At 55.1% G+C, this 26280-nt stretch overlaps 4 protein-coding genes across 4 annotated transcripts; 1 reads left to right on the top strand and 3 right to left on the bottom strand.

The window, feature by feature from the left end:
• Positions 1-316: 316 nt before the first annotated feature.
• On the bottom strand, positions 317-1745 carry M406DRAFT_333677 (uncharacterized protein; the record flags this gene model as incomplete). The annotated part of the gene is made up of 5 exons (XM_040920861.1): positions 317-355; positions 446-452; positions 543-566; positions 1170-1225; positions 1311-1745. 5 exons carry the CDS (start codon positions 1743-1745, stop codon positions 317-319), a joined length of 561 nt encoding a protein of 186 aa, XP_040772594.1.
• Positions 1746-5649: 3904 nt separating this feature from the next.
• On the top strand, positions 5650-7518 carry M406DRAFT_342380 (uncharacterized protein; the record flags this gene model as incomplete). Its single annotated transcript, XM_040921769.1, has 2 exons — positions 5650-6446; positions 6498-7518. The coding sequence occupies 2 exons, from the start codon at positions 5650-5652 to the stop codon at positions 7516-7518; spliced, it is 1818 nt and encodes a 605-aa protein (XP_040772593.1).
• Positions 7519-16590: 9072 nt separating this feature from the next.
• Positions 16591-18982, bottom strand: M406DRAFT_74566 (uncharacterized protein; the record flags this gene model as incomplete). The annotated part of the gene is made up of 3 exons (XM_040925746.1): positions 16591-16641; positions 16795-16835; positions 16990-18982. Coding segments are annotated over 3 exons (2085 nt in total), but the record flags the coding sequence as incomplete, so codon positions are not given.
• A 2303-nt stretch (positions 18983-21285) lies between these two features.
• On the bottom strand, positions 21286-24162 carry M406DRAFT_342379 (ankyrin; the record flags this gene model as incomplete). Its single annotated transcript, XM_040921768.1, has 3 exons — positions 21286-23159; positions 23200-23293; positions 23515-24162. 3 exons carry the CDS (start codon positions 24160-24162, stop codon positions 21286-21288), a joined length of 2616 nt encoding a protein of 871 aa, XP_040772591.1.
• Between the last annotated feature and the right edge of the window lie 2118 nt (positions 24163-26280).

The following is a 26280-nucleotide window of genomic DNA, read 5'->3' as shown; positions in this document are numbered from 1 at the left end:
AGTGCCGGGGCTTTAGGCATGATCTTGAGGTTCTCTTCCAGAGCCTCGTATGTGGATTGTTGAGGCTTGAGCCTCCTCACACCCCATCCTGATTGTTCTCGGGTACAAGACAGGATTCCTTGCGTGTACGAGGTAGTAGCTTTTGTAGAGATAGGGGGAAAGCGGTGATGAATACTGAAAGTGAAAGACACTGCAAGCTTTCTTAAATAGACTTGCTTGCGTGTGATAAAGGGAAAATGACAACCTGTGCATTACATGATTTTCTTGATCCACGTGTACTAGGCTGAACATCCCTATCTTATTAACTTTTCCCCCCCTAGAACTTTGTGTCGCTTTTGGTTCTCTGTCCGTGGTGCTGTCATATTGTAGTAGTTGCTTAGCCATGAAGCTCAATAGGGCTCTAAAAGTCTTGGAGATGACTGTTACACCAGGACTAACGCCTTACCTTTGTACTTTGAGAAGTTATTTGATCAACTCAAGATAATCCATCATCATCTAATAGAGACCAATAGCTCCGCTATACTTAACTTGTTAACACCTACAAGTAATTCGCCCTAGTCAGGAGGCTGTGCAGTTCTATACAAAGCACTTTATGTGCGAGGCCAAGTGAGCAGCCAGCCAACAGGTAGATCGGCCTTGTGGCTTTTCCTCTTTTCTCTTGCCTCTTGCCTCTTCAGCGCACAGCAACATGAGCTTATTTTGCCCGAGCATACTTTATGTCTGCAAGACATATACATGATGTTATCAAAAGAGCCACTTGAGGACTACTGAATATATCTCAAGATAACGGAAAACAAATGTTCGAAACATGGTTGAATATGGGCATCATACTGCCAGCCTTCTTGCAGATTACCAGTTTCAGCCGTTGTTGACAATATTTAGGAGAAAGGAACTCCTTGTACTCGGGCCATAAGACAACCTGACCTTAGCATGAAAGCGAAAACGCAAAAGCAAGAGAAAGGGCACCTCTTCTATATGTGTGAAGCTAGGGTGCAAATGTGTTGAACAGAATTGACACGCACGCCGATGAGCAGCATGGAGATCATAAGTAGCGGTCAGTGATAGAATCCACACATAGTATCCAAATCGACATTATAATCATGGACAGTACCAGTTGGGGAGCAAAAGAGACAATACTGCTGAGAATGAACTCGAGATGATCAACATACAGCATTTTGAATGTTGACAAGGAGCCAGCAACAACTTTCTGCGAAGCTGTGGGAGGCTGAAGACAGGTAGGAACAGGTAGTTGACTTGCACCACTCCTTCAGCTATGACAATGGTAGAGGCCAACCCATCAGATGACTCACCACAGGGAGCAGCCAGGTAAGTTGTATGGCCTTGGAAAGCACTGCTTGGACAGATTTGCTTTTGGGACCGAGGTGGTACGTGTATCTCCTGGCTTTGGAAGCAAGAGCAACCTCGACAAAACTCCATATAGCAAGGCTGCTGGCTCCAGGGCTTTGGAGGATGATCCTCCTACAGCAGTGACCCGCCTGCTTGCAGGCCAGAAGGATGTTTCTTGCAAGTCTATCGCCCACAGTACAGTGTCCATGTTTCATCAAATTGTTGTGCAGCCTGAGATGACCGCCACTATCCTCGAGCCTCCGGGAGAAAGACATCACCTCGAAAGTCGTCTCCTTTTCCACAGCCCAAGAAGCTGTTACTCGATGGGGGCGAGCCATCAGGTTGGGTCTTTGCTCCAGAGTGCGGATCGCGCGCGGGCTACTTCGAGGCTGGGGCATGTCGTCAGGGGCGACCGGCCAGGACTCAGTGTCATCGATCGGGGAACAATGCTGCGAATGTCACAGGGCCGCCACCTTGAAGTAGCTGGACGCGCCAAAGTCAAGCAAGACTCTGGAGGCAGGTGTTGTCCGTCGATGTGGGATCGTCACAATGGCGAAGTGATTCTGGCAGGCTCGAATGTACACGACAGGACTTGGGAGGCGTTTTCCGCTCGTTCTGCGTACAAAACCCGAGGGCCCAGATTTTATAGTCTCAAGCAACATCCTTGAAGGAAACACCAAATTGTCAGTGATTTGTAGGCTGGCCAAGTTCAATGGGAGAGGGAGGGGCGGAGGGGGAGCTTCTGAACGGGTGAACAACGCCGAGCTCATGTTGTTCGTTGTCTGCACTGGCCTTGACAGGCACTCCGAAAAGGACAACATTGTCAAGAATGTTTGCACGCGATGACTGAACGAGTTGGTTGTACTCAGTTGTGCTGATACGCTGGAAGGAGCGTTTTCCTTCCCTTCCCGCCTCCCGCCTTCCTCCCCTGATGGAGGACTCGAGAGCGGCAGCTGCATTCTACGCAGGAACCGCTAGAAATTAGAATAAACCAGCCCAATCCAAACGACTTTATTTGGTTGGAACCCGTCGTCTGGTACCATGGTACGGCCACGGGCTAGCTAATTACCAGGCCAACATCATTCCTTGATAAGCACCTCTGAGCCGACGACAACGCGAAGTTCAAAGATTGCCAAAGACCGAACTACGTAGCCCAACAGCGCGCACATCGATCAGCCATTAGCTCTTGGAAGTCAGGAGGCAAGGACGGCGGGTTGCTCGCATCAAGAGGGCCCTTCTTCTGGCCTACCTCTTGTGAGCAAAACCCCTGATTAGTCCCTCCCCTATCTCAGCCTCATGATCCATCCGAACTGCCGTTGCCACACTGCTCAGCTCACTGGAGTGACGTCGCTACTGTGGTAGGCACAATCTTGAGTGTGGAGCCCAGTCTACTCGGCTGTCTTGAGTATGCAAAGTTCAGGCAATCGTGATGGCAGAGTCCGCGCCGTGTCGCTGACCTTGTCGTCAGGAATCTCGATCTCTCGAATGGTATCAGCCGCATCCTTCTCTCATCCTTGCTGCAAACCCAAAACCCGAGACCTCTCGGCGCAGTCAAGGTTGTCTCGACTCGACAATTAGGCAATCAAGACGTGCAGACTGCCATGCCAGTAGTATGTGTTCCGGTCGAGGAGGACGGAATCCCGCCCCGAGCCTAGTCAGTCGATAGTTTCAAGCTTCCTGGGCGCGCAATGATTGGCGCAATGACGTTTGAGCACTGCTGAAGACATACTATAATTTATAGTACCAGCTGGTACACACTCATTGTTGCCAGACGCCGCACACCGCCTGCTGCGAGTCCATCTCGAACACGAAGGGGATGATCTTTCTCCGGATACGAGGTCTGTATAGCAGATGGTGATTCAGTGGTGGCAGCTTCACCTTGGCAAATCTATCGTCTGGCCGCGCGGCCGCTGAACTCTTAAACAGCATGTACTATGGTACTCTGTACGGTAAAAGTATAAAAACCGGCTCAAATCATCCGGTCGCAACCCTTGTCACGAAATCTGCTCCCGAGAAAATGTCCGATGCCTTGAATCAATCAGGAGTGGACCGTCGACGAGAGCTCTCCAGAGGGCAGGCTGGGAGGCTTTCATCACTCACACTAAGGGCCACACCGCCCAGCAGCTTATGGTCTGCCCACGAACTGGTCGCGGCGGCAGAGGGGCTTGCGCCAAGATCTGGTTGACGTCGCAAGGCCCAGGGGCTGCATCGGGAATAGCTGAGTGCGCCCCAGGGCAGCCCGGAAGTGCCTGCGCCTGAGTCGCTGCTGGTTTAGGACCTTCCCCGCAAAGAGGATTTTAGGGCCTTTTTCGTTGTGGCGGGCCCAGGAGGGACAACTGGTACCCTCCACCCCTCTCCCGCAGATCTTTGCGACGCCATCGCCCCCCCTAGGAGCCCGACTCTGCGGGCCCGGCGTAATCGTCAGCGTACGTCAGGGGTTATGCTTGCTGCATGCGGTGGCGATCAAGGAGCCAGAGGGGATCAGGTGCCAACGAGGCCTGGCCCAAAAACCCAGGCAGCCTGATGCAGCTTCCAGCTGGCCCGCGTGAGTGGGCATGACAAACTTCTTAGCGCATGGAGAGAGACAGAGACAGAGGGAAGGAGGGGCAAAGGGAGAGGGGGGGGGGGGCGAGAGGATGGAGAGTGTACATTATATGTTATCTGTGCTCTCAGATACATCCACCTGTACGTACACACGTCTGAGGCTGGAGAAGGAGAGGACCTTGGAACCTGAAACTTTAATTGCGCCGCCGATGTCCAAGCAGCACCCAGACGAAACAAACCCTACAGGCTGGTAATTACTGGCGCTACAGTACATACCTCTCTGCTGCCGCTCCTTGCTGATCCTCCGACAAGCATAAACTCCGCCCGACACAACCCACCATTCAAACCCCCCAGCAGCAGCAGCAGCAGCAGCAGCAGCAATGAATTACCTGGGTATTCCCACTACCAAACAGAGACCATGAGCCGGCGACAGAACAGCAGTTGTGATCAGTGCAGGAAGGGAAAGAGAGCATGCGATGCAGTCTGGCTTCGCGACAGGCAGATTCAGCGCGCGACGGCCGAGGCGGGCGGTTTAAGGCCGAGTCATGGAGGTATGTATTGATTCTTGCGGCTCTCTTGTTGGTTTTTTCCCCGCCTCCCCTCCATTATCTTACCCCGTCTTGCCCTGGCGGCGATGAGGCGGATCCGCGGTTGAGCATACGTGGTGGATGCGACGGCGGAGACGTTGCGGCAAGCACAACTGTCGGCCGCGGTTCACTCACACACGCAGACAAATACTTTGTGTGTGTGTGTGTGTGTGTGTGTGTGTGTGTGAGTGTGTGCATGTGTGTGTGTTATATGTGTGTGTATGTCTCTCTCCCTCGCACTGTCACACACACAACACGCACACGCACGCACGCACATACAGGGCCACCTAAACATACAAAAATGAAGCCCGAGGTGCTACACGTAGTGGCTTGCTAACACGGCGGTGTCCCCGCTCCTGCAGGTCTAGACGATGATTTCGACTTCGTCGGCCCATGTACAAATTGCGCCCGCACCAATAAGCAATGTACCTTCGAGTGGGTGCAGAGCCAGCAGCAGCAGCGCAAGCAGAGACAGGCGCTTGCATCTCATGATGCAGCTGTGCCGCCCACCAGGAGGAGGGCTGCGAGCCAGGCCGGGAGCCAGGCTGCCGAGACACAGTCTGCTGGATCGCAGTCACCCTCCTCGTCCACAGACATCCCCATTCGGCCTCTAGGAGGGCCTACGATACCCACAGCAGCGGAGGCGGCGGAGGCGGAGGCGGTAGCAGCAATAGCAGCGGCGATGCCCTCGTCGTCGTCATCGTTCGATACACACCAGGCATACCATTTCCAAGGGCGACAGGCTGCTACAGAGCAGCAGATCCTGCTTGAAGGCTGTGCCTTCCCACCGTCAGGGCCAGAGCACTTCAGCCTGCCGCCGAACCCAGCGTCCGATGTCGCTTTTGTCGATGGCTCGTTGACGACCAGCGCGCCATCGATGAGTGCCGCCAGAGTTGCTTGTCTAAACAACCACCAACACCACCCACCTTTTATGGATGTCTCTGGCGTCCTTCCAGGGTACGGCCAGCATGTTGTCGACGACTACAACAGCCTCGATCCCTTCAGCAGTCCGTCCTATGCCGGTACAGTCGGCCTCCACCATCATGACGGCATCTCGGGAGGCGTGTGGCCGAGCCCCACGGTGTCGTCCGCTACAATGTCTGACGACGTGCCTGCGCAACAGACGCGCAAGCGCCGGCGCACGCAGAGCCCGGCCCGGACCACGGTCACGATGCCGTGGGCCCTCACCAGCGACGCCCGGCTGGCGAGGGCTGCCAATGGCAACATGATTGGCGAGACCATGATGAAGATCTATCACGACGTGTGGGAGGGGGCGCTGTCGTGCTGGCTGACGGAGCAGTCGTGTCCGTACAACACCATCGCCATCTCATCCGCCCTGCACATTCCCGATCCGCTGCGCCGCCAGCAGCAGCAGCTGTGGGCCACCCTCGAGGACATGCAGCGCGAGTGGGGACCCAACTGGTCCAATCGTGTCTATCGCCGTGTGACCAAGCTTGACCAGAAGGCCCACCTCCTCGGGCTCCGGCGTCTTCGCCCTGCAGACGAGCGCAGGGTCGCCACCGCGCTGAACGCCGTCGTGATGGCCTTCACGGCGCAATGGGCGCAAGCAAGCCGGAGGAGTAGCGCGCGGTGGGCTCCAGGGACAGCGCCTGACGGGTCGGACCAGCCGCCGGACCTCGACCTGGGCGACGAGTTCGACCGCACCCTGCAGAAATCGTTCTGGAACCAGGCCCGCCGGGCGTTGGATGACTGTGGCGAGATCGACTCGTTTCGTGTCGTGTTTGCCGAAATTATCTTCGGCCTGACCCAGAAGTACGCGGCGGAGAACGCAGGCCAGCATGCCGACGACATCCTCGAGGAGAACGACGGCAACACCGCTCGTGCCGTTGAGGACATCCTGGGTCAGGACACCCAGCAGATCTGGATCGAACGCGCCATCCGCCGCCTGCAGGTGCTGCGGCGTCGTGTCGACCTGCACGACCTTCAGGTCCAGCGCCATCACAACAAGCGTGAGGACGATCGTCATCACCATGGCGGTGGCGGTGGCGGCGGCAGCAGCGGCTACTACGACGCCGAGTGCAGGAAAACGATCGACCTTCTCTTCTGGCTGGCCGTCATGTGTGACACAATCTCGGCGGCGATGACGGAGCGGCCGCTGATGGTGGCGGACGAAGACAGCAGGAACTTGAGTCTAGCGCACCCGTCACACCACGACGCCTCCGCCGTCGCCTCGGCACCCGGCGCCCTCGACACGGCCAAACGCTGGAATGTCATACTGGCCAAAGATTTACAGACCAAGAGGGTCTCGCTGCGCTGGCCCTGCTCGGACCACGACATTGCGCAGGAGCTCACCGACGCAGCGCCCGTCAAGGTCCTGCTGTACAGGAAGGTGACGCGGCTGCAGGCGCTGGTCGCGCGGGACCGGGACCCGACAGCCATCGAGGAGGCGATTCAGGACTCGTTGATGGTGTACACGCACTGGCAGGCCATCTACTCGGGCCTCTTCTCTGACTGCGTCGCCAATCACCTGCTGTTGTCGGCGCGGACGCAGAGCTGGTACGTGTGCCTGTTTGGCCACTGGCTGCTCGCCACCCTGCTCCTCGTCGACCTCGTCGAGATCGTCGACCAGCGCGGCATGGGCGGCACCAGGCAAATGCGCCAGAGGGCCGACAAGGCCACCGTCTCGAACATCAGGAGGTCCAGCGTTATGCTCGTGTCTGACCTGGCGAGGGCCTCGACCCCCAGGCATGACGACTACGGCGAGCTTGAGACCTTCCACCACGCTGTCAACGAGGGCGCGTTGCTGACCGAGCCGTGGACCATGATCCTGCTCCGTACCTTCTCCAGGACCGCCATCATCCTGCTCGAGGGCACTGTGAGGCTAGCTCCCCCCCCACAGACCGCTGACAGTGCCGAAGCCCCGGTGGTAGCCACCGAGGTGGAGAGGGGCAATTTGGAGAGATGCGAAAATTGTGTCAGAGCCTTGTGGTATCTGGGCAGGAAGTCAGATATGGCCAGAGAGGTAGCTGGTGTTCTGGGCGTTGCGCTCCAGCGCGAGAGATTAAAGGCTATTCAGTAGCATTGAACATGGTGTGATCTTGATTTTTCTTTTTTTTTTTCCTTCTTTCTTTCTTCCTTCCACACCTTGCGCTGGATTGGGAAGAAAAGGAAGACCGTCACGAGTTCAGACGAGCAATGAAATTCTAGGCAAATCGGCAGATATGGCAAGCACGTATGTCTGTATATTATATATTATTTGCACGTATGTATAGGTATTTTTCACGCTGAAGTTCAAGAGCTCAAGATCCTCTCTCCACTGGAGATATCAAATACTTATTACCAGGCCTTTTGTGGTGGTTTCCGCCATTTCTCCTTTGCGTATCGCATCAAGATTTTGAGGCAGCAAAGACGAAGAGGAAAACCCACATAGACAATATGAAAGTAAAGCGAAACATTTCGAGTATTGATCGTTGAGGTGTAGAATGCACCCAGAGAAAAGAGGAAGAAAAAAAACAGAAGAAAGGGACAAACCCCTCCTCCCCGTGACACCACCCCCCTCCCTACAAACCCACCAATCGCATCAAGCTAGAACGTATTTCGAAAATAGTCAGCCACACACGGCCCGTGCGACACTCACTCACTCGTTTCACTGCTGTGGCCGAACGCCCACGGCAAGCCCGAGAAGGGGGGGAGATGTAAAATGCACTTCACGCCTTGCTTGGCACCTTCATTCACTGCATGAAGATCACGGGCTGACCGGCAGGATACATCTGTAGTTTTAGCTTATGATGGGCGGGAAAAAGGAAATTGTTTGCATGTTACTTTTCCCCCTCCTTCCTTCCTCCTCTCTCTCTTTTATTGGAATGAGTGGTATAAAAATGATAATAAATTGTGGCGTGCCGATGGGGTTGCGTCCACGCCCATCTCCCAGAATAGAAACAGGATTTTAAATTGCCTGTTGCAATATTGCATTTGAGGCGAGGGACGGGTCATGCACGACTCGTCAGGATGGGACGTTTATCTTGTGCTCTTTTTTTCTTTCCTTTTTTATTTTTATTTTTTTTATTTTTCTTTTTTACAGAGGAAACGCACTTAACTTTGGCTTGTTGGATAGGTGCTGTAGCGTCGTTGAGGTCAACGCTGGGTGCGTCGCGTATGAGAATGTCAGCCCAGAGCACCCACTCTCCTTTCTCCTCTCCCTTCTGACAATTATACTGTGTGGAATCTGGTCTAACTGTTCCAATTGAAAGAATCGAAGAAGGAAAAAATGATGACAATCGACGCTGCATTCATCATGACGGGTCGCCATCTTAAGCGCTGTTAACACTTGCTTGTAACGTCTGTCAGGAAATGAGAAAGATAGGGGAGGTTGGCTGGTTGCATTGAGAGGGGGGACCGGGCCGCGTGTGTCGCGGATCATGAAGGACGCCGTTTCCGATCTGGTCGTCCTGCGCCGCGTGTTGCTCACCTCACCCACCCCCGAACATGTTTGGCTGTTTTTTCCGCTCGGCAATCTGCGTCTTGGCTCAAACGACCGGGTATCCTCCCGCCCTCTTTCGTGCTGTGGTGGTGGTAGGTAACACGGCATAGGGTTGCCTGTTTTTCGACTCCCGACCTGGTTGGTTGTGGGCCTGGGCGTCGTGATTATGTCGGCAGTCAAGGCTTGTCACATACCTGGGCATCCTTGGTGCGCCACTCAGAGGCAAGACAAGTTTCTCGAGTTCTTGGGTTTTCCTGCTCTTCTTTTTTGCGCGTGTTCTTTTGGGCAAACACCAGTGCAGACAGGTCTGATGACCTAGCAATGCTTGTTCGGAGCGGCACGCATCCGATCTGCGCCTGGTGCATGCCGCTGTACTGTTCCCTGGCAATGCGTCGTCCATCGGCGCCGGTCGTAAGAAGTCGTCCTTTCTCCTCCCAGCCAAAACAGGGTCACGAGAAGCGGAGAACGGAATGAGGCTGCACGCGCGGGACACAAAACGCCCCCTCGTCCTTCACCCCCCCCCCCCCCCAACCTCCTCCTAAGCTGAGCACGATCAGCAGGCCGGCAGGGCCACAGACGAGATGACTACGATAGAACCAGAATCTTGCGGCCCCCAAGGGATGAGTCTCTGAGCTCGGCAGCCCGCGCCAATGTTTGATATCGGCGTGCACAGGAGCCAATTGCCAGGCGCGGACTGATCCGGCGCCACACAAACAATTCTTGATGAGAAGGTGCGCGCGCGGCCCTTGACGGGTCGAACTCCCTTGGACCCTGCAATGGGCCCCAGGTCGAGACATGCGTGCCCCCGGAACGTCACGCAACTAGACACTGTGCTGCCTGTAGCCCGTGCTCGTTGGTGGGTTCCGGGTGCTGGCTGGCTGGCTCACCACGTGCGTGACCAGGAGGGTTGCTCGCCCTCTTGAAAGTCAGGAGTCGTGTTGTGATGGTCATAAATGCTCGAGAGTGCACAGAAGATCCAAATTCGCTCTTCGTGTCTCTGTCTCCTTCTCTCTTATCTTCGTTCAAGGGCACTGCTGGTGACGATCTCCCGTTTGAGCACGAGTACGAGGGCCACAGCTGTGTCCGCCCGTCCCGCCCGCCCTAATTTCTGCACGAGACCCCGCCATTGTCAAACAAGCGATGAAGCGATATGCTGATTGCAGGTGAGCTTGCGGGGAGAAAAGGGGGGGGTTTTGAAGGGGTTTAGCACTGCTAGAGAGCCGTGGTTGCATTGTACGACGTGACCAGTGCGAAAGCTTCGGTCTCTCTGCCTTTTAAAGAGTCGATGCTGGTACATAGTAGATTCTGGCGTCCTTCTGGATAATACTGGGCGGTGCTTACCTTGTCACGGGTTATATTAGAGGATATAACTCGGACTGGCGTGCAGAACGGTCGAGATTTGACGGCCCACTTAGAAGGCATATACAAAAGAAGAGGGGATGAGAGAAAGAACAAGAAAAAGAAGGAGAAAAAAAAGAAGGGTCATCTCTCCCCAAGTAAGAACGGGTTCTATGGTATGACTTGACATGAAATTTGAATAGTGAATCTTGGTGCGTCTTGACTAGTTCTGGCAATCTGCTGCCACAGGCATACTTGAGGTCATGCCAATGCGTCGAGTTACCATGGCGTGCGTGCGTGGTGGTGCTATGGTATTTTGCCTGTCCTCGGTCCTCACTGCCCAGTAGTATTGCTGGGGAGGGGGCTTCCTACCCCCAGCGGCCAAGGTCGATGCCGCCTTGCAGATGGAAATGTCGCTAATTCAACGCCAGGCATGGGGTGTCCCTGTCAATAGCAGCGCCATCCTGGTCTATGCGCGTCAGGGGTAAGCTTCAAGCCAAGGATGCACCACCTTCCCCATCCGCAACCTTCTTTCCTGCGTTTCCAATTCCAGTTTGGACGGCAGGTCAGACCCAGGTCAACCCCTAGTAGTTCGCGCGGGGGAAGGTGAGGACGGTGAGTAGGAGCAGAAAATAAAGGGAAAAGTGAGGGTGCCAATTAAGAAGAGAGAAGAAAGGCAACAAGGAAAGAAGTGCAGGTGCTCTAGAGGAAAGAGAGAGTGAGGAACGACGATGAGGACCCCTGACCCGCCGCCACCATGAACCCCATTCCATCCTCCTCCTCCTTCTCCTCCTCCCTCTGCCCCCCCCCCCCCACCACCTCTCTTTATTTTCACTTAGTATGATACTCCTCCTGTCATGGTACATACTATCGCACTACTACCATGATCCTACTACACAGTACCATCAAGTACTACAGCCATAGGGGCAGCAGTAGCAGCATCGCAGACGACTTGGGCCTTCATCTCTAGCTCTAGTTCCGATTCCCCGACTTCCCTTCCTCGGCCTCCTCCTCGAGTCAATCAACAACCAAGGCTCATTCTTTCGCCCAACCCACCAACCTCACGGACTCGTGTGCTCACAGACTCTAGTCGTAGTCTCTGGTGATCATGTCAATCTGGTCCTGGTCCGGGTCCGTCTTCCAGACCAGGTTCAGCTCGTCAATCTCATCAGGCTCATCAGACCCCTCGGCAGGGCGCAGAAAAGTCATCTTATCCTGTCCCACCTTTTGCTCTTAGCACGTCACTTCAAGCACCCAACAGTATCGACACGGCCGAAGACTTCCCCTTTCTGATGTTATTTTAATTTTGCATGCCTCTTTTCTGTATCTTAATTTTTCATGCTCATTCCCCCTTCCCATTCTTGCTTCTCTTCATTCCAGAACTAGACAAATCGCAATTTGTATCCGTCAATATCCCCAGTCCCTTGGCCATAACTGTCACGCTTTGTCTGGTTCGTGAGATTGCCAGAGGCCACCAGAGTGGATCTCACTCCCCGATCCAGACAAGGATTTTGGTTGTTCTTGTCTTGCTGTTCTGGACCTCTGTGCTCTGCTGCTTTTCACGGCGTTACTCTCTGCTGGGATCATTGCCACCTGGTCGGGGATTATTTTTCTCGGACGAGTTGCGTGTTGCGCTCTCTTCTCGTGTCCATCGACTAATTGACTGGTCACTTGTCAACAACATCCCAACTTACCCTCCTGTTCCCTTTTCTCGCATTATCGCCATCAGCTGGGCTCTTTTGGGAAGGGGAGTGAACACCTTTCGGTTCCTGTCCCTGTCTCATACTTTCACTCTATACTCTCTTATTTTCTCCATATACTCTCTTCTGGCGTCTCTATCCTGCTCTGTCGGCACAACCCCTCCTACATCAGTCATCACGGACAGCCAACAGGCCTCCCAAGGAACAGGGGAGGACACCAAGACGACCAGGTTGATGTGATCTCTCACCCGACTCTCGTTGCCCCGACCCGATCCTTTACACACAAGAGGATTCAGGGCACTGCAACAGGCCAGCCAGCAACGCAGTTCTTCCCCCAGCACACGGATCAGTCTCACCAGGCGTCTCTAGGCGGAAAAAAAAAAAAAAAGGGTGGGTTTCAGCCCGGCCGTAGCCTACAGCAAGCAGCCTGGTAGTACAAGACGACTCTCTATCCCTCTCAGTCTTTCTCTCTTCGTCGGCCAATCGAACCCCTTCCAGAGACCTCATATCCGGGGTAGGGGAAGAGGACAAAAGGAGAAAGAACAAGAGAAGAAGAAAGAAGCAAAAAATACGACCATCCGGCACGGGACCCTTCCCTTCGGACATATATCCACACCCTTTTTCTGTCCATGCACGACCCGGTAGACCAGGCTCTATTGTCGGCTCCACCTCCATGCATGTTTTAAATGAGTCCGCAATCTTCGCCCTTGATATAGCTATCGATCGCCCCGGGGTCTTCTTCGCCTCGTGCCCTGTGGGTTTCTTCAAGTTTCGGGGGGGTCACATCTAAGAGACCTCACCTCCTCCTCGGATGGACTTGGGGCGGGAAAAGTCGTCTCCGCAACCAAACTCATATACTGGCGATACACAAGGTCTGCCAGGTCTCTCGAGGGTCACCGGGCACGGAGGAAACGGGAGGATAGCACCGGGCTCGTGTGTGTGAGAAAAAGGAAGGACGACACTCGATTTCCCAAGTTGCGAGGGGGTGGACTAATTGGAAGATGGGCGGCGCCACCAAGTTAAGATTCCCTCTGCCGCACAGGCGGCAGAAGCAGCAGCAGCAGCAGCAGCACCACCAACAGCACCATGAGGTCCAGTCCATCTCGGCGCCCATGACCAACAAGGCGCAGAAGCTCCTTGGCACGGCGGAGATCAACATCGACGCGACCTCTTCTCCTACTTCGCCCCATGAGCAGCTGTCGAGGCCATGGGAGACACGCTCCACAGTCTCTGGCATTAGCGGCATCAGCGTCACAGTCTCGGAGTCTACAACCACGGGTACTGCTGTGTCTAATGCTGAAGAGAGCGGCATCACTATTGGGCCCAAGACGGGTGCCAAGGCGGTATGGGATCAAGAGTCGGACATACTACCAAGGGCGCTGGGGTTGAATGCCAGCAGTGGCGGACGCAGCCACAACCTGGACACCACGACCGACGCCTCGAGCCTGCGGAGGCGCCGCTCGAGCTCGACCATCGTGTCTTATTACGACAAGACCAAGCTGCCGCTGTCCATCTCCCAGCAGACGTCAAACTCAGCCATGGCCAAGGGGCCGCCGAACAAGATCCTAGACGGCCTGAGCATGGAATCGCCACGCCCTGCGCCGTCACCGCCGGCATCCGCAAGAAAGAAGCCCAGCAGGTTGGATCTAGCTCACCTGTTCCCAAACGCAGCCTCGTCCAGGCTGGCTCGGTTCGCCCAGAGAGGAAACATGGTTCTCGGGTCTGACTTGTTGACACGTTCACCATCGGTCATGTCGACATCATCGTCACCAGTCTCCTCACCCTTGGGCTACGATCAGAAGGGTGACAAGAAGCTGCGGAGGAAGCTGACCAAGGAGAGCCTCAAGAGCCTCCAGAGCCCGCGGCCTGAGCGATTTGGCTCCTTCAGCAGCGCAGAGCCTAGCACCCACGAAACCTTACGAAACCGCGCAAGCGACACAGGCAATCTGCATCATCTCTATCAGCACTATGAACAAACGTCGTTTCGAGACACGATGCAGCAGGATGAACAACCATCTTCTCCATCCTCGAGGCGGCCGAGCGGGCACGAGGACTACGAGGCAGAATTCAAGGGTTCTGCTACTGCTTCGAGTAGGAGGAACACACGGCAAAGCGTGCCAACGTCATCGCCATTAGCGACCAAGATCCGACACCACGTCTCGCCGTCTTCTGGCTCCACCGGCTGGCGGCCGTTCCCTGCCTTCTCCCCAGATGAGGACTGTGGCACCATTCCGGAGAATCCTCGCGTATCTGTGACGTCTTCCACCCTAGCCTCGCCCTCGGGAGATTACGCCACCAGCGTGTCGAGCAGACATACGCGCACGTCCAAGGCGTCCAAAAGGACGGAGAGCTTTGCAGACTTTGACCCCAACGCAACCAGCGTCCTGTCTCTCTCCTCGGATTCCGAGGACGACTACCCTGATCCGCCCAGGACGGGAACGTCGATCCCCAGCGTGGGCTCTCGCGACAGCAGCTTCTGTCCAAGTGAGCACCGAAGGCCGTCCAACTCTTCTCTCTCGCAGGAGTCGGTGCGCACGCAGCCCAAGAGCAGATTCCGTACCAGCCTGAGCCCGCAGGCCCCCTTTCTCGCGATCCCCGAGCATGCCCGAAGCACCACACCAACACCGCCAAAAATCAACCAGCGCACCAGCTCTCTGGTCCCCTCGGCGACGACAAACGACAGCCCGCGACCGTCTGTTGTGTCTGTCACGTCGTCGTCTGTCCGCTCACCATCCAGGCTCTCCCAGACATCATCCATCTCGACTGTCGACTCGGCCCCAACTCATTTCTCCCGCCCACGCAAGCCGTCAAATGCATCCGGGCCTGGGCAGGCTCCTGAGATCCGTCATGTTGCCATGCTACAAGCCCGGACTGGAACTCCGACACAAAAACAACCAAATCATCATCACCACCATCATCAACAGCAGCAGCAGCAGCAGCAGCAACAGCAGCAACAACAACAGGAGTCGCAGCCCGAACCTGTGTACGAGCTGTATGGCAGCCAGCCGGCCCAGACACCGGCCCCGAAGAAGCCGCAGGCAACACCACTGCCGCCAATAAGCCAGTCCAGCATGGAGTTTGTTGTTCAAGACCAGCGAGACGCGAATCATGAGCGGGACGGACCTATTCTTACACTCAGTGGTGCTGATTCCGCGGGTGGTGAGGAACGATTTATAGCCGTCACCAAACAGGAGGAGATGCTACTCGCAGCGATGAGAGCCAAGCGGGCGCTGATGCGAGAAAGCACGCAGGGAGCAGAGATGAGCGAGTTGGATGCCGGGATTGATGCAGTACAGAGGTCGGCTTCGAAGAAAGAATCCATCTCCAGCATCAAGACGGTGAGGGCAGACACGCTGCAGCCGCCTCCACTGCAGGTTCGGCCTGCCCACGGCCGCGGCGGCAGCAAGAAGGCGCCACAGATGCTGCACTTTCCCCAGCCTCCCTCATCGAGGCCAGCCGTGGTCGTGTCGCAACGCAGTTCAAACAAGGACACCGAGGAGCAGGAGCAAGTCTTGATGTATCTCGACCGCACCATCAGCACCATGAATCCATATGATATGGCCGAACCAAGCCCTGATCTCAGCGACTTCGTGATTGACTTTGACGCGGAGCCAATACGCCCGCTACCTCCCGCGCCAGCAGACGCAGCATCGCACAGCCGGAACTCATCTACAGCCTCAGCCGCCGGACGCCTGACGCACCCAAAAGCCAAGCAACATCGCCGGCAGTCTAGTCTCGGTCGTCCGCGGCCCGATTCCGAGTTCATGCCTCTTTACAAGCCATCGTCGCCCGAACCCCTGCCGCCCATGCCCTCCTACACAGTTCCTGAGGAGGACATGCTGTCTCAGCGCGATCGACAGGGACTTGGTGCTGCTACTACTGCTGCTAGGAACCGAAAGATGAGGGATGTTATAGCGGATGCATTCAGGCCCGTTTCTCAAAGCACCATCCGCGAAGAGAGCGAAAACGAGAAGGAGGTCTTGGAACAGCAGGCGGCGGCCCCTGCATCGAGAAAGAAGGCTGTGCGGATCAGTGCTGTTGGTTTACAGCTGCCGGAGATTGGACAATGGGGCGACGATGGCTGAGACTTTACGGTTTCCTGACCGTATTGAACAAATCGCACCAACGACTCCACTTAATCACATCTGCCTCAGACAGCCCGTGTGGTCAAAAGGAGACTCCGGGCCACACGAGGCCTTTACCCCCTCCCCCCAAATATCACTTTCCATGCCATCAGGATTTTTTTTTTCTCTCTTTTTATCACATTCACGCATAGCCATCGGAGGCCAGGAGAGGAGTTCATAGTGGAATATGTGTCAATTGCAACGATGTCGATCATCGTCACGCGGGTTCTGAGGTCTATTGTTACGCGAGGCATATGATGATTTGTCTCAAGATTATGGGGGTTTTTTTTTTTTTTTTTTTTTTTTTAATTTTCCTTTTCTTTATGCACTCTCATCTGTCCCCATATCACATTATTTTTCTCTTTATTTTCTTTGTCAGTGAGCGGATAGGATTAGAACCTGGTCAAATGCATGTTCTGGAGTGGTTTCTGTGGTTCAACATTCATCACATCTTACCTCTCATCTCGCATCAACAAATTACGCATATATGTATATATGTAGGTATATATCTACACAACCAGGCAAGCGAGGTATTTGAGGTAGTCGGCAGGGTGGCAAAGCTAGAGTGGGTGCATATATGTATGCATGGTATGGCAGGAAAAATCCAAGGGAAGGGCAATGATACCACAATACAATAAGTTTTAATACTACTCCGCAGGTGACATTCTGCGTGTCGAAGATCAACCGTGACTTGTCGAAACAAAAATACATACAACGTGTGCTCGTATTGTCGATGGGAGAAGGAGGAAGATGGCTCGAAAAAAGAGAAGAAACTTCAGATCCAGTGATAACAGTCTTGCCTTGATTATGATCTTGTTATACAGACTGGGGGTTCTCGAACGCAGAACAGCTCGAAACATGACCTGCTGCTACAGGGCTGAGCCCGGCCGCCAATGAGTGCGACGAACCTGACGAGAAGGGACATTGTGCTTCTTGTTCTTCTTCTTCCCCTTCCTCCCAAGACGACACCAACGCTCTTCTCCCCTCCAGCTGACGCTCATGTGCCTTCTCGAGGAAATCCAGAGCCATCTCTCTCGCGGCACCACGGGCGCCGCGATCCAGCAGCTCCTGACAGAGACCCGCGGTGATGGGGTTCTGGTAGCAATCGCGCTGCTCCTCGCCATCGACGACGACCAGCATCTCGGCCTTGGACTGCAGGACGTGGAGGGTCCTCTCGTCGGCCGCGCTGTACAGGGCGTTGCACCGGGCCAGGGTGTCATTGACAATCTCGTGCATGATGTCGAGCATGTTGCCCTTGTCGCCGCGGACCAGCCAGTGGCGGATGCTCTCGGGGGGCAGGGCGGCGTCGCACACTTCGTGGAGCTTGATGAGGGCGCCCCAGGCCTGGGCGGTGACGGCCCACGCGCGGAAGGCCACCTCGCCCAGCTCGTTGTCTGGGACCATCGTCAGGCTGCGTAGGATCCGCTGCAAGGGGTGTTGGGTGGTCAGGCCTAGGGACTGGGCTACGGTGGCGCCGTAGTTGAGGAGGGCCTTCATGACGGCCCAGAACTGCTTTCGGTTCGTGAGGATACTTGCTTCTTGTTCTTTTTCTTGTTCTTGTTCATCTTTTTCTTGGTCGCCGTCGATGTCGACAATCCCATCTTCAGTATGGATCCTCCTCCTCTTCTTCCTCCTTCCCCTGCTGCTGCTGCTGCCGCCAGGTGGCACGAAGCAGCAGCCCGCCTGCAGGATGAACATGTACAGGGAGCACAGGATGGTCGAGGGTTGGCACTGGATCAGGGCGTCGACCTCGGCGGGGGCCCTGCGCATGTGCACGAGGGCACTGGCCATGTCGCCGCGCTCCAGGCTGTTCTTGACGTCGGCGGTGAAGAGGCCCCAGCGCATGGCGTGGCCCTTGTCGCGGGTCAGGAGCCTTGCCGCCTCGGGCAAGCTCCTCAGCTCATGCTCGTGGCGGCCAAAGGTGTAGGTGCGGCTGTGGACAAAGACGACCTCGTAGACGCGGAGGGCCTCGGGGCTCTTGACGCCCCAGGGGACCAGGCGGCGTTCGTGATCTTGTTGCTGCTGTTTCCGTTGATGTTGTTGAAGTAGTAATTGTTGTCTGCGTAATCTCTGGTGCTCCTGAGTGTTTCGTGCCATGATCATGTGTTGTTGCCTCTGCCTACTACTCTGAAAGGGGTTGTTGTTTGTGGTGGCGGCGGCGGTGGTGGTAGAAGTGAATGTAGCAGGCATAGAAGTAGTAGTAGTAGTAGTAGTAGTAGTAGTAGTAGTAGTAGCAGCAGCAGCAGCAGCAGCAGCAGTAGCAGTAATGCTGGTGGGAGAGTCTTTGCTGCTGCTGCTGCTGCTGCTGCTGCTGCTGCCATTGCTGCTCCTCTTACTCTCATAATGACCTCCACCAATACCAACATCTTCATTCGACACCCGCGCCCGCTTCCGCCTGACATGCTCCGCCAGCCTGTCGACATCCACCACCTGCCCATTCGCAAGCCGCACCTGGATCTTCTCCGAGGTTTCCACGGCATCGACATAGCGGTTCTTGAAGGCCTCGTGGACGGCGCGGTCGTCTGCGCCGGGCCGGATCTGGATGTTCTTGCGCCAGCCCCAGTCAGCGATGCGGCGCTTGAAGGAGCGCTCGGTCGCGACAAAGTTGTGCTCGGCGCGCATGATCTCCATGACCTCCTTGAGGGTGCGCTTCTCGTCCATGTAGAGGCGCTGGATCGTGGGCTTGTACTCGGCCCACTTGGTCCGGCTTGGGCGGGACTTGGAGGAGGCAGGAACGGGCTTCTTGCGGAGGACGAGGTCTGTCGTCGGGGGTATAGAAAGAGAGGAGGAAGAGGGGAACCAGGAAGGGGGTGATGACGATGATGATGTGGTGCTTGTGGTGGCCATCATCATGGTGATAGCCTCATCACTTCCGGCTCCTCCTCGTAGTGGTCCTCCTTCCTGCAAACCACCTTCTCTGCAGCCTACATATTCCGCCTCGAGTAGTTGTTGTGCAGATGAGAATACCGACATCATCTCTGATTCAAAATGCCCTCCTTCTTCTGCTCTTTTTTTTTTTCTTTTTTCTTCTTCTTCATATACAGTCCCTACCCTTTTTCCCCCCCCCCCCCCACGTTGTGAATGGATGACTGGAACAACAACCCTTTTTTGGCGTGAGGGTGGGAGAGTGAGAGAAAATGAGATGGAATTATACGTAGGCTGGGTATGTTTTCGGATAGTATGCAAGTGAGTGGGGCAGAAGACCAGACGGTGTGGAAGAGTCTGCTGCAGGCAGTCGGGAAAGGGTGTGAGCTGCGCTGGGGGGTTTTGGGGAGGTCCGGAGAATTACAATAATACAGTCTCTCGGCCTCTCTTTTACTTCCACACTCTTTCTGTCCCTCTCGTCTCTCACAAACGCTCAACGATAAGCACAGGAATGGTGATGTCGGACCTCGTCTGTCAGTCTCGTCTCAGAAGAGCGACAGGATGAATGAGCACCTCTCGCTCAGCCTCTCTCCCTTTGATGGTGGGATCCCTTCTGGGAGCAGCGGGGAAAGAACGAGGCCCTTGCGGCGACGATGATGATGGTCGAATGCGATGATTATGCTGACGATGGCAGTGACATGTATGACCTGACAATTCGGCAGATTTAGGTGTGGCGCTCTATCTGCATTTCGAAGCCAACAGGCAAGAGAAGGGGAGGGAAATGAAAATGCATGAAAAGGGAAAGCAACTTTCCACGTGCCATCGTACGAGGAAGGAGGGCAGCATGATACGCTGATTGGAGACATCCCCTGGGAAGGATGCTCAACCCTGCCCCTTGCCGGTGCCGTAGTCTTCTACCGATGAGGGACGCGTCGGAGAAGGTACGGTTTGATCTGTCTTTTCTTAATCGACGGTTTTGGCCCCCAAAAAGTGAATAAGGAGAGTGTGGGACAGCTTGGAGGGGCCGGATCGGATTTGATGTCCCGCGAGGGCTTTTTTACTTCTTGGGGTTTTTTTTTGGTTCAGTGTTTTAGCGAGTGTTCCGTCTGACAGGGAGAGGAAGATGATATCAGCCACTGTATGGGAAGGACTGTTAGTTCTGTAATACCCACCGGCACAAAACCTGGGATTGATAATCGCTAAATCGAGGTTGACCGACTGTGTAAGTATTGTATGATTTGGCTAGATGTTAAATAGAGATACTCCGTTTCTTGGTGAACACAGAATAAATCAAACTCAAATTCTTTTCTGTTCGTTGACTGACTGACACGACGTAACCCGTATGATATAGGTAGGATGATAGGAAAGGAAAGAACAATTGTGACAAGGTGAGAGGGGACAAAAAGGAAGAGAAAGGGAAAGAAATAAAAAATAAAAAATAAAGAAACAGTATACATTGAAACCCCCCCCCCCCCCACACACACATATATATATATACACCAACCACACATAAAATGCGTCAGGAAGGGTGCCTCCTGAATAATGAGATAAGGAAGAGGAAGAAGGAAAAGAAAACTCAACAACAACGACGACAAAGGGAAATATAAGACACAGAGTGGGTCGTTCCAGGTTTGTTTGGCTGGATACTTGCAAAGTAGTTTTTGTTTGGCGCTACACATAACACAAGGTCCCCCTCCAATCATATCAACAGAGGAACAAAGGAAAAGAAAAGGATAGCCAGTTTTCGTCGTCGTTTACACGTTCTTTTCACTCTCACTCCCCGATCGTATCCATCGATGACCTCGTTGATAGATCTGCCCCCGGCCCTCCGTTCTCCCCTAATATGACGCCCCAGGACAAAGAAGAAATTACACTCATCCTATATCGAAGCAGAAAGAAAAAAGAAATTAAGTTAGCACACTCTAAATAATCTGTACACAGAGGATTTATATGTAATTTGGATTCTGGGAGGTGAAGCGGAGGGGCGGGGGGGGGGGGGGGGTAGAGGAAGAAGGGTGGTGAAGGGTGGTTGTGTACTGTATAAATGAGTTCACCAAAACGCAAGGTAACGGAACCAGCGAAGAAACTCACAGATGCACACCAGAGAGGGAAAGAGAGACAAGAGACGAGAAGAGGGAGAGAGTCGTGTATGGTGGTGGTGGTGGTGGTGGTGGTGGTTTGGTGGTGGTTTGGTTGCTGGTCCAGAGAGAGAGAGAGAGAGAGAGAGAGAGAGAGAGAGAGATAGAGGAAGAGAAGAGAGAAGGAGGGAGGTTTGATCCCTTTTCTCTCTCTCTCTCTCGCGCGCCCTTCTAGAAGAGGCCATACAGACAGATAGGAACCTACCGCCGGCCGCTCTTGTTGATGATCTGTACTGCCTCGTCCCATCCATGCCCATTGACCACATCCAGGACCGTCTGCCCGTTCTCGTCCGTCTTCTCCAGGTCGACGCCGTTGCCCTTCTCGACCAGCAGGCGCAGCACGTTGGCGTCGCCGTTCTCGACGGCCTGCAGGACGGCGTTCCAGCCGCGGTACATCAGGTTGATGTCGGCACCCCGCTCGAGAAGCAGCTCCAGGAGCTCTGTGTCGTTGTTGCGCATGCGCCGGATGGCCTTGATGATGGGGAGGTGCTCGCCGGGGGCGTTGACGTCGGCGCCGGCCTCGTCGATCAGGTAACGCGTGATCTCCTTGTTGCCCTCGCGAATGGCACTCGTCAAGGGGGAGAAGACGCCTCCGTTCTTGTCCTCGACGTTGAAACCGGCCGAGAGGAGCAGGCGGATGCTCTCGAGCTGGTCGGCACACACGGCCATCTCGACGACGCCCTTGAAGTTCTTGGGGTTGGCGATGGACGGGAGCAGCTTCTTGAGGATGTTGGGCCTCTTGACGGCCAGGTTGATGGGCCAGTCCTGGCCGCGGATGGCAGGGTCGGCACCGCGCGCGAGGAGGAGGTCGACCATCTCGGGACGGTTGTCGCGGATGGCAGTGGTCAGGGGTGTCCAGCCCTCCCTGGACTTGACGTTGACGCCCACACCGTGATCCAGCAGGAAGATCAAGGCGTCCAGGTTGTTGTGCTGGACGGCCTTCTCGACGATGCCCTTGGGCTCCGTGGGGTCGGCGCCCGCCTCGATCAGCTGCGGGAGGAAGTGGGCGCGGTGATGAGACACACACTTGAAGCAAGGGTACTCGGAGGCGGGCGTGTTGGGATCGGCACCGTTGGCCAGGAGGAGGGTGACAATGTCGGCGCGGTTGTCGCGGATGGCGGAGCACAGGGGCGTGTAGACACCGTCTTTCTTGGCGTTGGGGTCCACGCCTGCGTTGAGGAGGATGCGGACCGACTCGATGTTGTTGACCGAGGTAGCCAGCTCCATGATGCCTGGGGCGTTCTTGTGGTCGGCGCCCCGGGACAGAAGGAGACGGAGGAAGGGAGGATAGTAGGTCGAGGGCCACAGGAGGTGCTTGGGGCCGGGCAGGTTGGGGTCTGCACCACGGTCGAGGAGCAGATGGGCAATGTCGAGACGCTGGACGTTGACGCACTGGAACAAGGGCGAAGTACCCTCGCCGTTCTTGATGTTTGGGTCGCCGCCGTAGTTGAGGATCAGCTCGATGACCCGCTTGGGCGTGTTGCGGTCGATGGACCGGATCAGCGTCGTGTTCCCGTTGGCCATGATCTGGTTCGAGTTTCCTCCGTACATGAGGAACAGCTGGACCAGATCGAACTTGTTCTCGAGCACGGCCAGGGCGAGCGGGGTGTCGGCGTTGGGGCCAGCAGACATGTTCGGGTCGGCACCGTACTTGATGAGCAGCTTGGCGGCGTCCAGGAAGCCGAGCTCGGTGGCCGAGAACAGGGGAGAGCAGCCAACCTTGTCGATGGCGTTGGCATCGGCCCCAAACAGGAGGAGGAGGCGCACCGTCTCGAGATCCCGGAGCAGGACGGCCTCGCGCAGCAGGTTGATCTCTGCCACCGAGTCTGGCTGCACGCCTCGGTCCAGGAGCTGCTCTATCGCGGTGTGGCTCTTCTTCTGCACGGCCTGCACCAGGGCTGCCTTGTACTGCGGGTTGCCGTTGCCCGTCGTGAACCGTGGTGTCCACCTGGGAACGGTGCTGGGGTCTGCCTTGAGCCGCGTCACGTGGCCCACGTCGCCCAGGATGTCGTCATGTTGCTGCTGCTGGTGGTCATTGAGGTCCGTCTCGCTGAGCAGGTCCTCGAGCAGGGTGTCTGTGGCGGTCGTGTGCGTCGAGGCGCTGTCCCTCTGCACCGTGCTGTGGCTTGCGCTGAGGGGGCTGGACATCTCGGACGCTGTCACCTCCATGGCCATAGACTGGCTGGGCCCCTTGGACGAGCGTGCGCTCCTGATGGTCGAGGCTGCACGTCCTGGCTGCGAAGCTCCTGCTCCCTGTTGTTGCTGGAGCGACAGAGGGATGTTGAAGTCGTCCACCATACTGCCAGTACTCGTCGCACCGGTGAAGCGGTTGGTGCCCAAAAAGTCCATACTCTGCACGGGAGAGCGCTCGAGGTGGGACAGAGGCGGCAGGGACGGTGGCAGGGGAAAGTCTGTGTGGTGGTCCATGACGCCAGAGGGGCGAGGGAGCTCAGGAAGGGGCGCCTGAGGGGTCGTCTGGCGGGGGGGTTGCTGCTCATCGTCGGCAGCGCCCCGCGAGGAAGGAGCAACCGTCCTAGGCTTGTTGCCGATGCCGTTCATGCGGTCCAGGGCAGCAGCGAGGCCTGTGTAGCCGATGCCGATGGTGGCGTCCACATCCTCCTCGCCAATGGACCACTTGAAGACCAGCGAGCTCATGCGCAGGCTCTCGCGGCTCCTCTCGAGGCTGGCGCGCACCTTGTTGACGTCCGAGTCGGCGAACATCATCTTGAACCCCTTGGAGAAGCGTGCGAACCCAGACTTCTTGTCATTCTCCAGGAACCGCGTCACCAGCTGGTTCAGCACGATAAACTCGTCATTCGTCTGCCGGAACCGCTTCTCCAGCTCTGTGGTCAAGTCGGCCGGGAGCATGTGCTTGTTGTCCGCCTTGGACGCCTTCATCCCCGACTCGATCACCCAGAGAATCCGACCAACATCGAGAAATACCATCGCCAGCTCTCGGATCCCCTGTACCTGGTGCTTTACCGTGCTGAGGTACTCGAGCATCCGGATGGCAATGCTGTTGCCCAGCACCACAGCCTTGTCGCACAAGTCGACGGCTGTTTCCTTCTTTCGTGCCATGGTTGCAGCTGTGGTTGTGATAAAGAAGATAAAAAGAGAAGAATGAAAAAGGGGGCGGTAGGGAAAGAAATATTTGGCGAAGTGATTGTATTATAATCTGCAGCAAACCAGGCCTGCTGCGTGTTGTTATGTTGTTGTCTTTTTTTTTTTTCTTTCCTTTTCTTTCTTATGTGTAAGTCGTATGTCCCAGCTTGGTTTGTAAAGGACCGAGGCTGAGCTAAGACCTTCACCGGCCAGGCGGGTTGCGCCTATGTGTTCTCCTTTGTTGGAAGACTGGGAGAGGGTGACGGAGACCTCCGTTGGATCCAGATGCGGCAATGAGTGAGATTGCTGCTACAATAATACTTTGTTCCCCTGCGTCAAATGAGGACACCGCCAGTATCGTTTCAGATAGGTTGATGCGCGGGTGTGGTTGCCCTTCGCCCTACTCTTCTTCTCAAGAGCTTGTTGTTACTTTAAGCTTTTGAGTTGCCAACCCCCAAGGTGGATTAAATAGGTCGTACGAGTAGAAGTAGTAGTAGTAGGGGAAAGAAGAGAAGAAGCAAGTAGTTGAAGAGATATTTGTGACTGAGATTATGCAAGGAGGATGAATAGCACCAGACCAGGCCAGGCCAGTACTGCGAGACAACCCAGAAAAAAGTACAGACCACTGCCGGTTTTTTTTTTGGGGGGGGGGGTAAGAAAGTATCTTTTTCTTCTGTCTGGTCCGTGAGACAAAAGAAAAAGAAAGAGAGAAGGGGAGCGAGAGAAGGAGGGAGCAGGGAGGAGGAAGCAAATCACGAGTCAAAAGAGAGGGGGGTGAAATGGGTACAAGAAAAAAGAAGTGGTCCAGGGACCGGCGCATCACTATATACTGTGGTGCATCTGAGGTGTGTGTGGTGCTAGCTCTGTGCGCAACAGAAGTCGAGTAATGGTTGACCATCTCCCGTGTTTACGAGGAGACGTAGGAGCAGGCCTAGAAGGTAAGGCCATGCATGTACTGTGGTACCCTTTTCTACTTGTTCTTCGCGCTGGCTAACAACAACATCAGATGGCATCTGACAATTAGGTCCGGGTCCAGTTCCAGGTCCCAGGTTCCAGGTTCAGCACGGTACTCCAGACTCCAGACTCCTCTCTCCTCTCTCCTCGCCTCTCACTCTCTCACACACAATCTCTCTCTCTCTCTCTCTTCTCTCTCTCTGGCTCTCCGCGGCGCGGCAAAAAAGAGCAGAGAAAAAACTGGGATTTGAACAGGATGGCCCCTGGATGTTGCAAGTGCTGATAACAATGAAATAAATGGCCGCTCCTTGGCCACATGGATACTGTGGAGACGCCGCTTGTTGGTGAACTGAACCTCTAAACAGCACTAAGTAAGACGGCGGCATGTTCCCACCGGAGCAAACTGTGGGCCAGCTTAACTTTTAGGCTCTTTTACTTTTCCTCTCCCTTCTGTGTCCACTCTGCTCGTTCTCCTCTGTCTGACTTGCGTGCTATAGTAGAGAGAAAGAGAACGAGAGAAATGGAATAGAACACAGCTTCTCTCAATTTTCCTCGAGGGCCTAGAACTGTTGAGATTGGGCTAATTTTAACGATTAGGCCATGGTAACAGTAATTGGTACTGCCAGTGTCAGCTCGTACGTATGTCTATATACTTTTACTCAGCCGCTTTTCCTCTCCCTCTCCTTCTGTATCATTCAGGCACTCACACGACAGCAGACGAAGGGGTCTCCCCGTCAGCTTTGATTAAGATGTTATAGTACCGCTATTCCTTGCCGAGTAGCATGAATCACAAGCAGGATACGCGGATGAATGGGTGCGTCTGTGCGGGAAACAAGACGGATTGGATTGGGCTGATTGATTGATTGAATGGATGGAATGAAATGGATGCTGGAGTGGATGGGGTGTGGACACAAAACTCGCATCCAGGAACACACCTCGGGGCCTGTTGCCTCTGTTTGGTCTAGTCTCTGAAGCTGGTATACTAATGTCGTGTACGATGACTGACAAAATTTCCGCGATCGATTGTCCAAGGCCAAGGGGAAGAGGCCCAAGCTAAACAGACGAGACTGAGATGACGGACAGGTAGGCAGGACATGCCCTGTTCCTCCATGATGGATTGTGTTTTCAGCTCATCGCTGA

This window comes from Cryphonectria parasitica (assembly GCF_011745365.1).
Source record: "Cryphonectria parasitica EP155 unplaced genomic scaffold M406scaffold_8, whole genome shotgun sequence".
Classification (NCBI taxonomy): Eukaryota; Fungi; Ascomycota; class Sordariomycetes; order Diaporthales; family Cryphonectriaceae; genus Cryphonectria; species Cryphonectria parasitica.
This window is presented reverse-complemented; position numbering and strand designations above follow the sequence as displayed.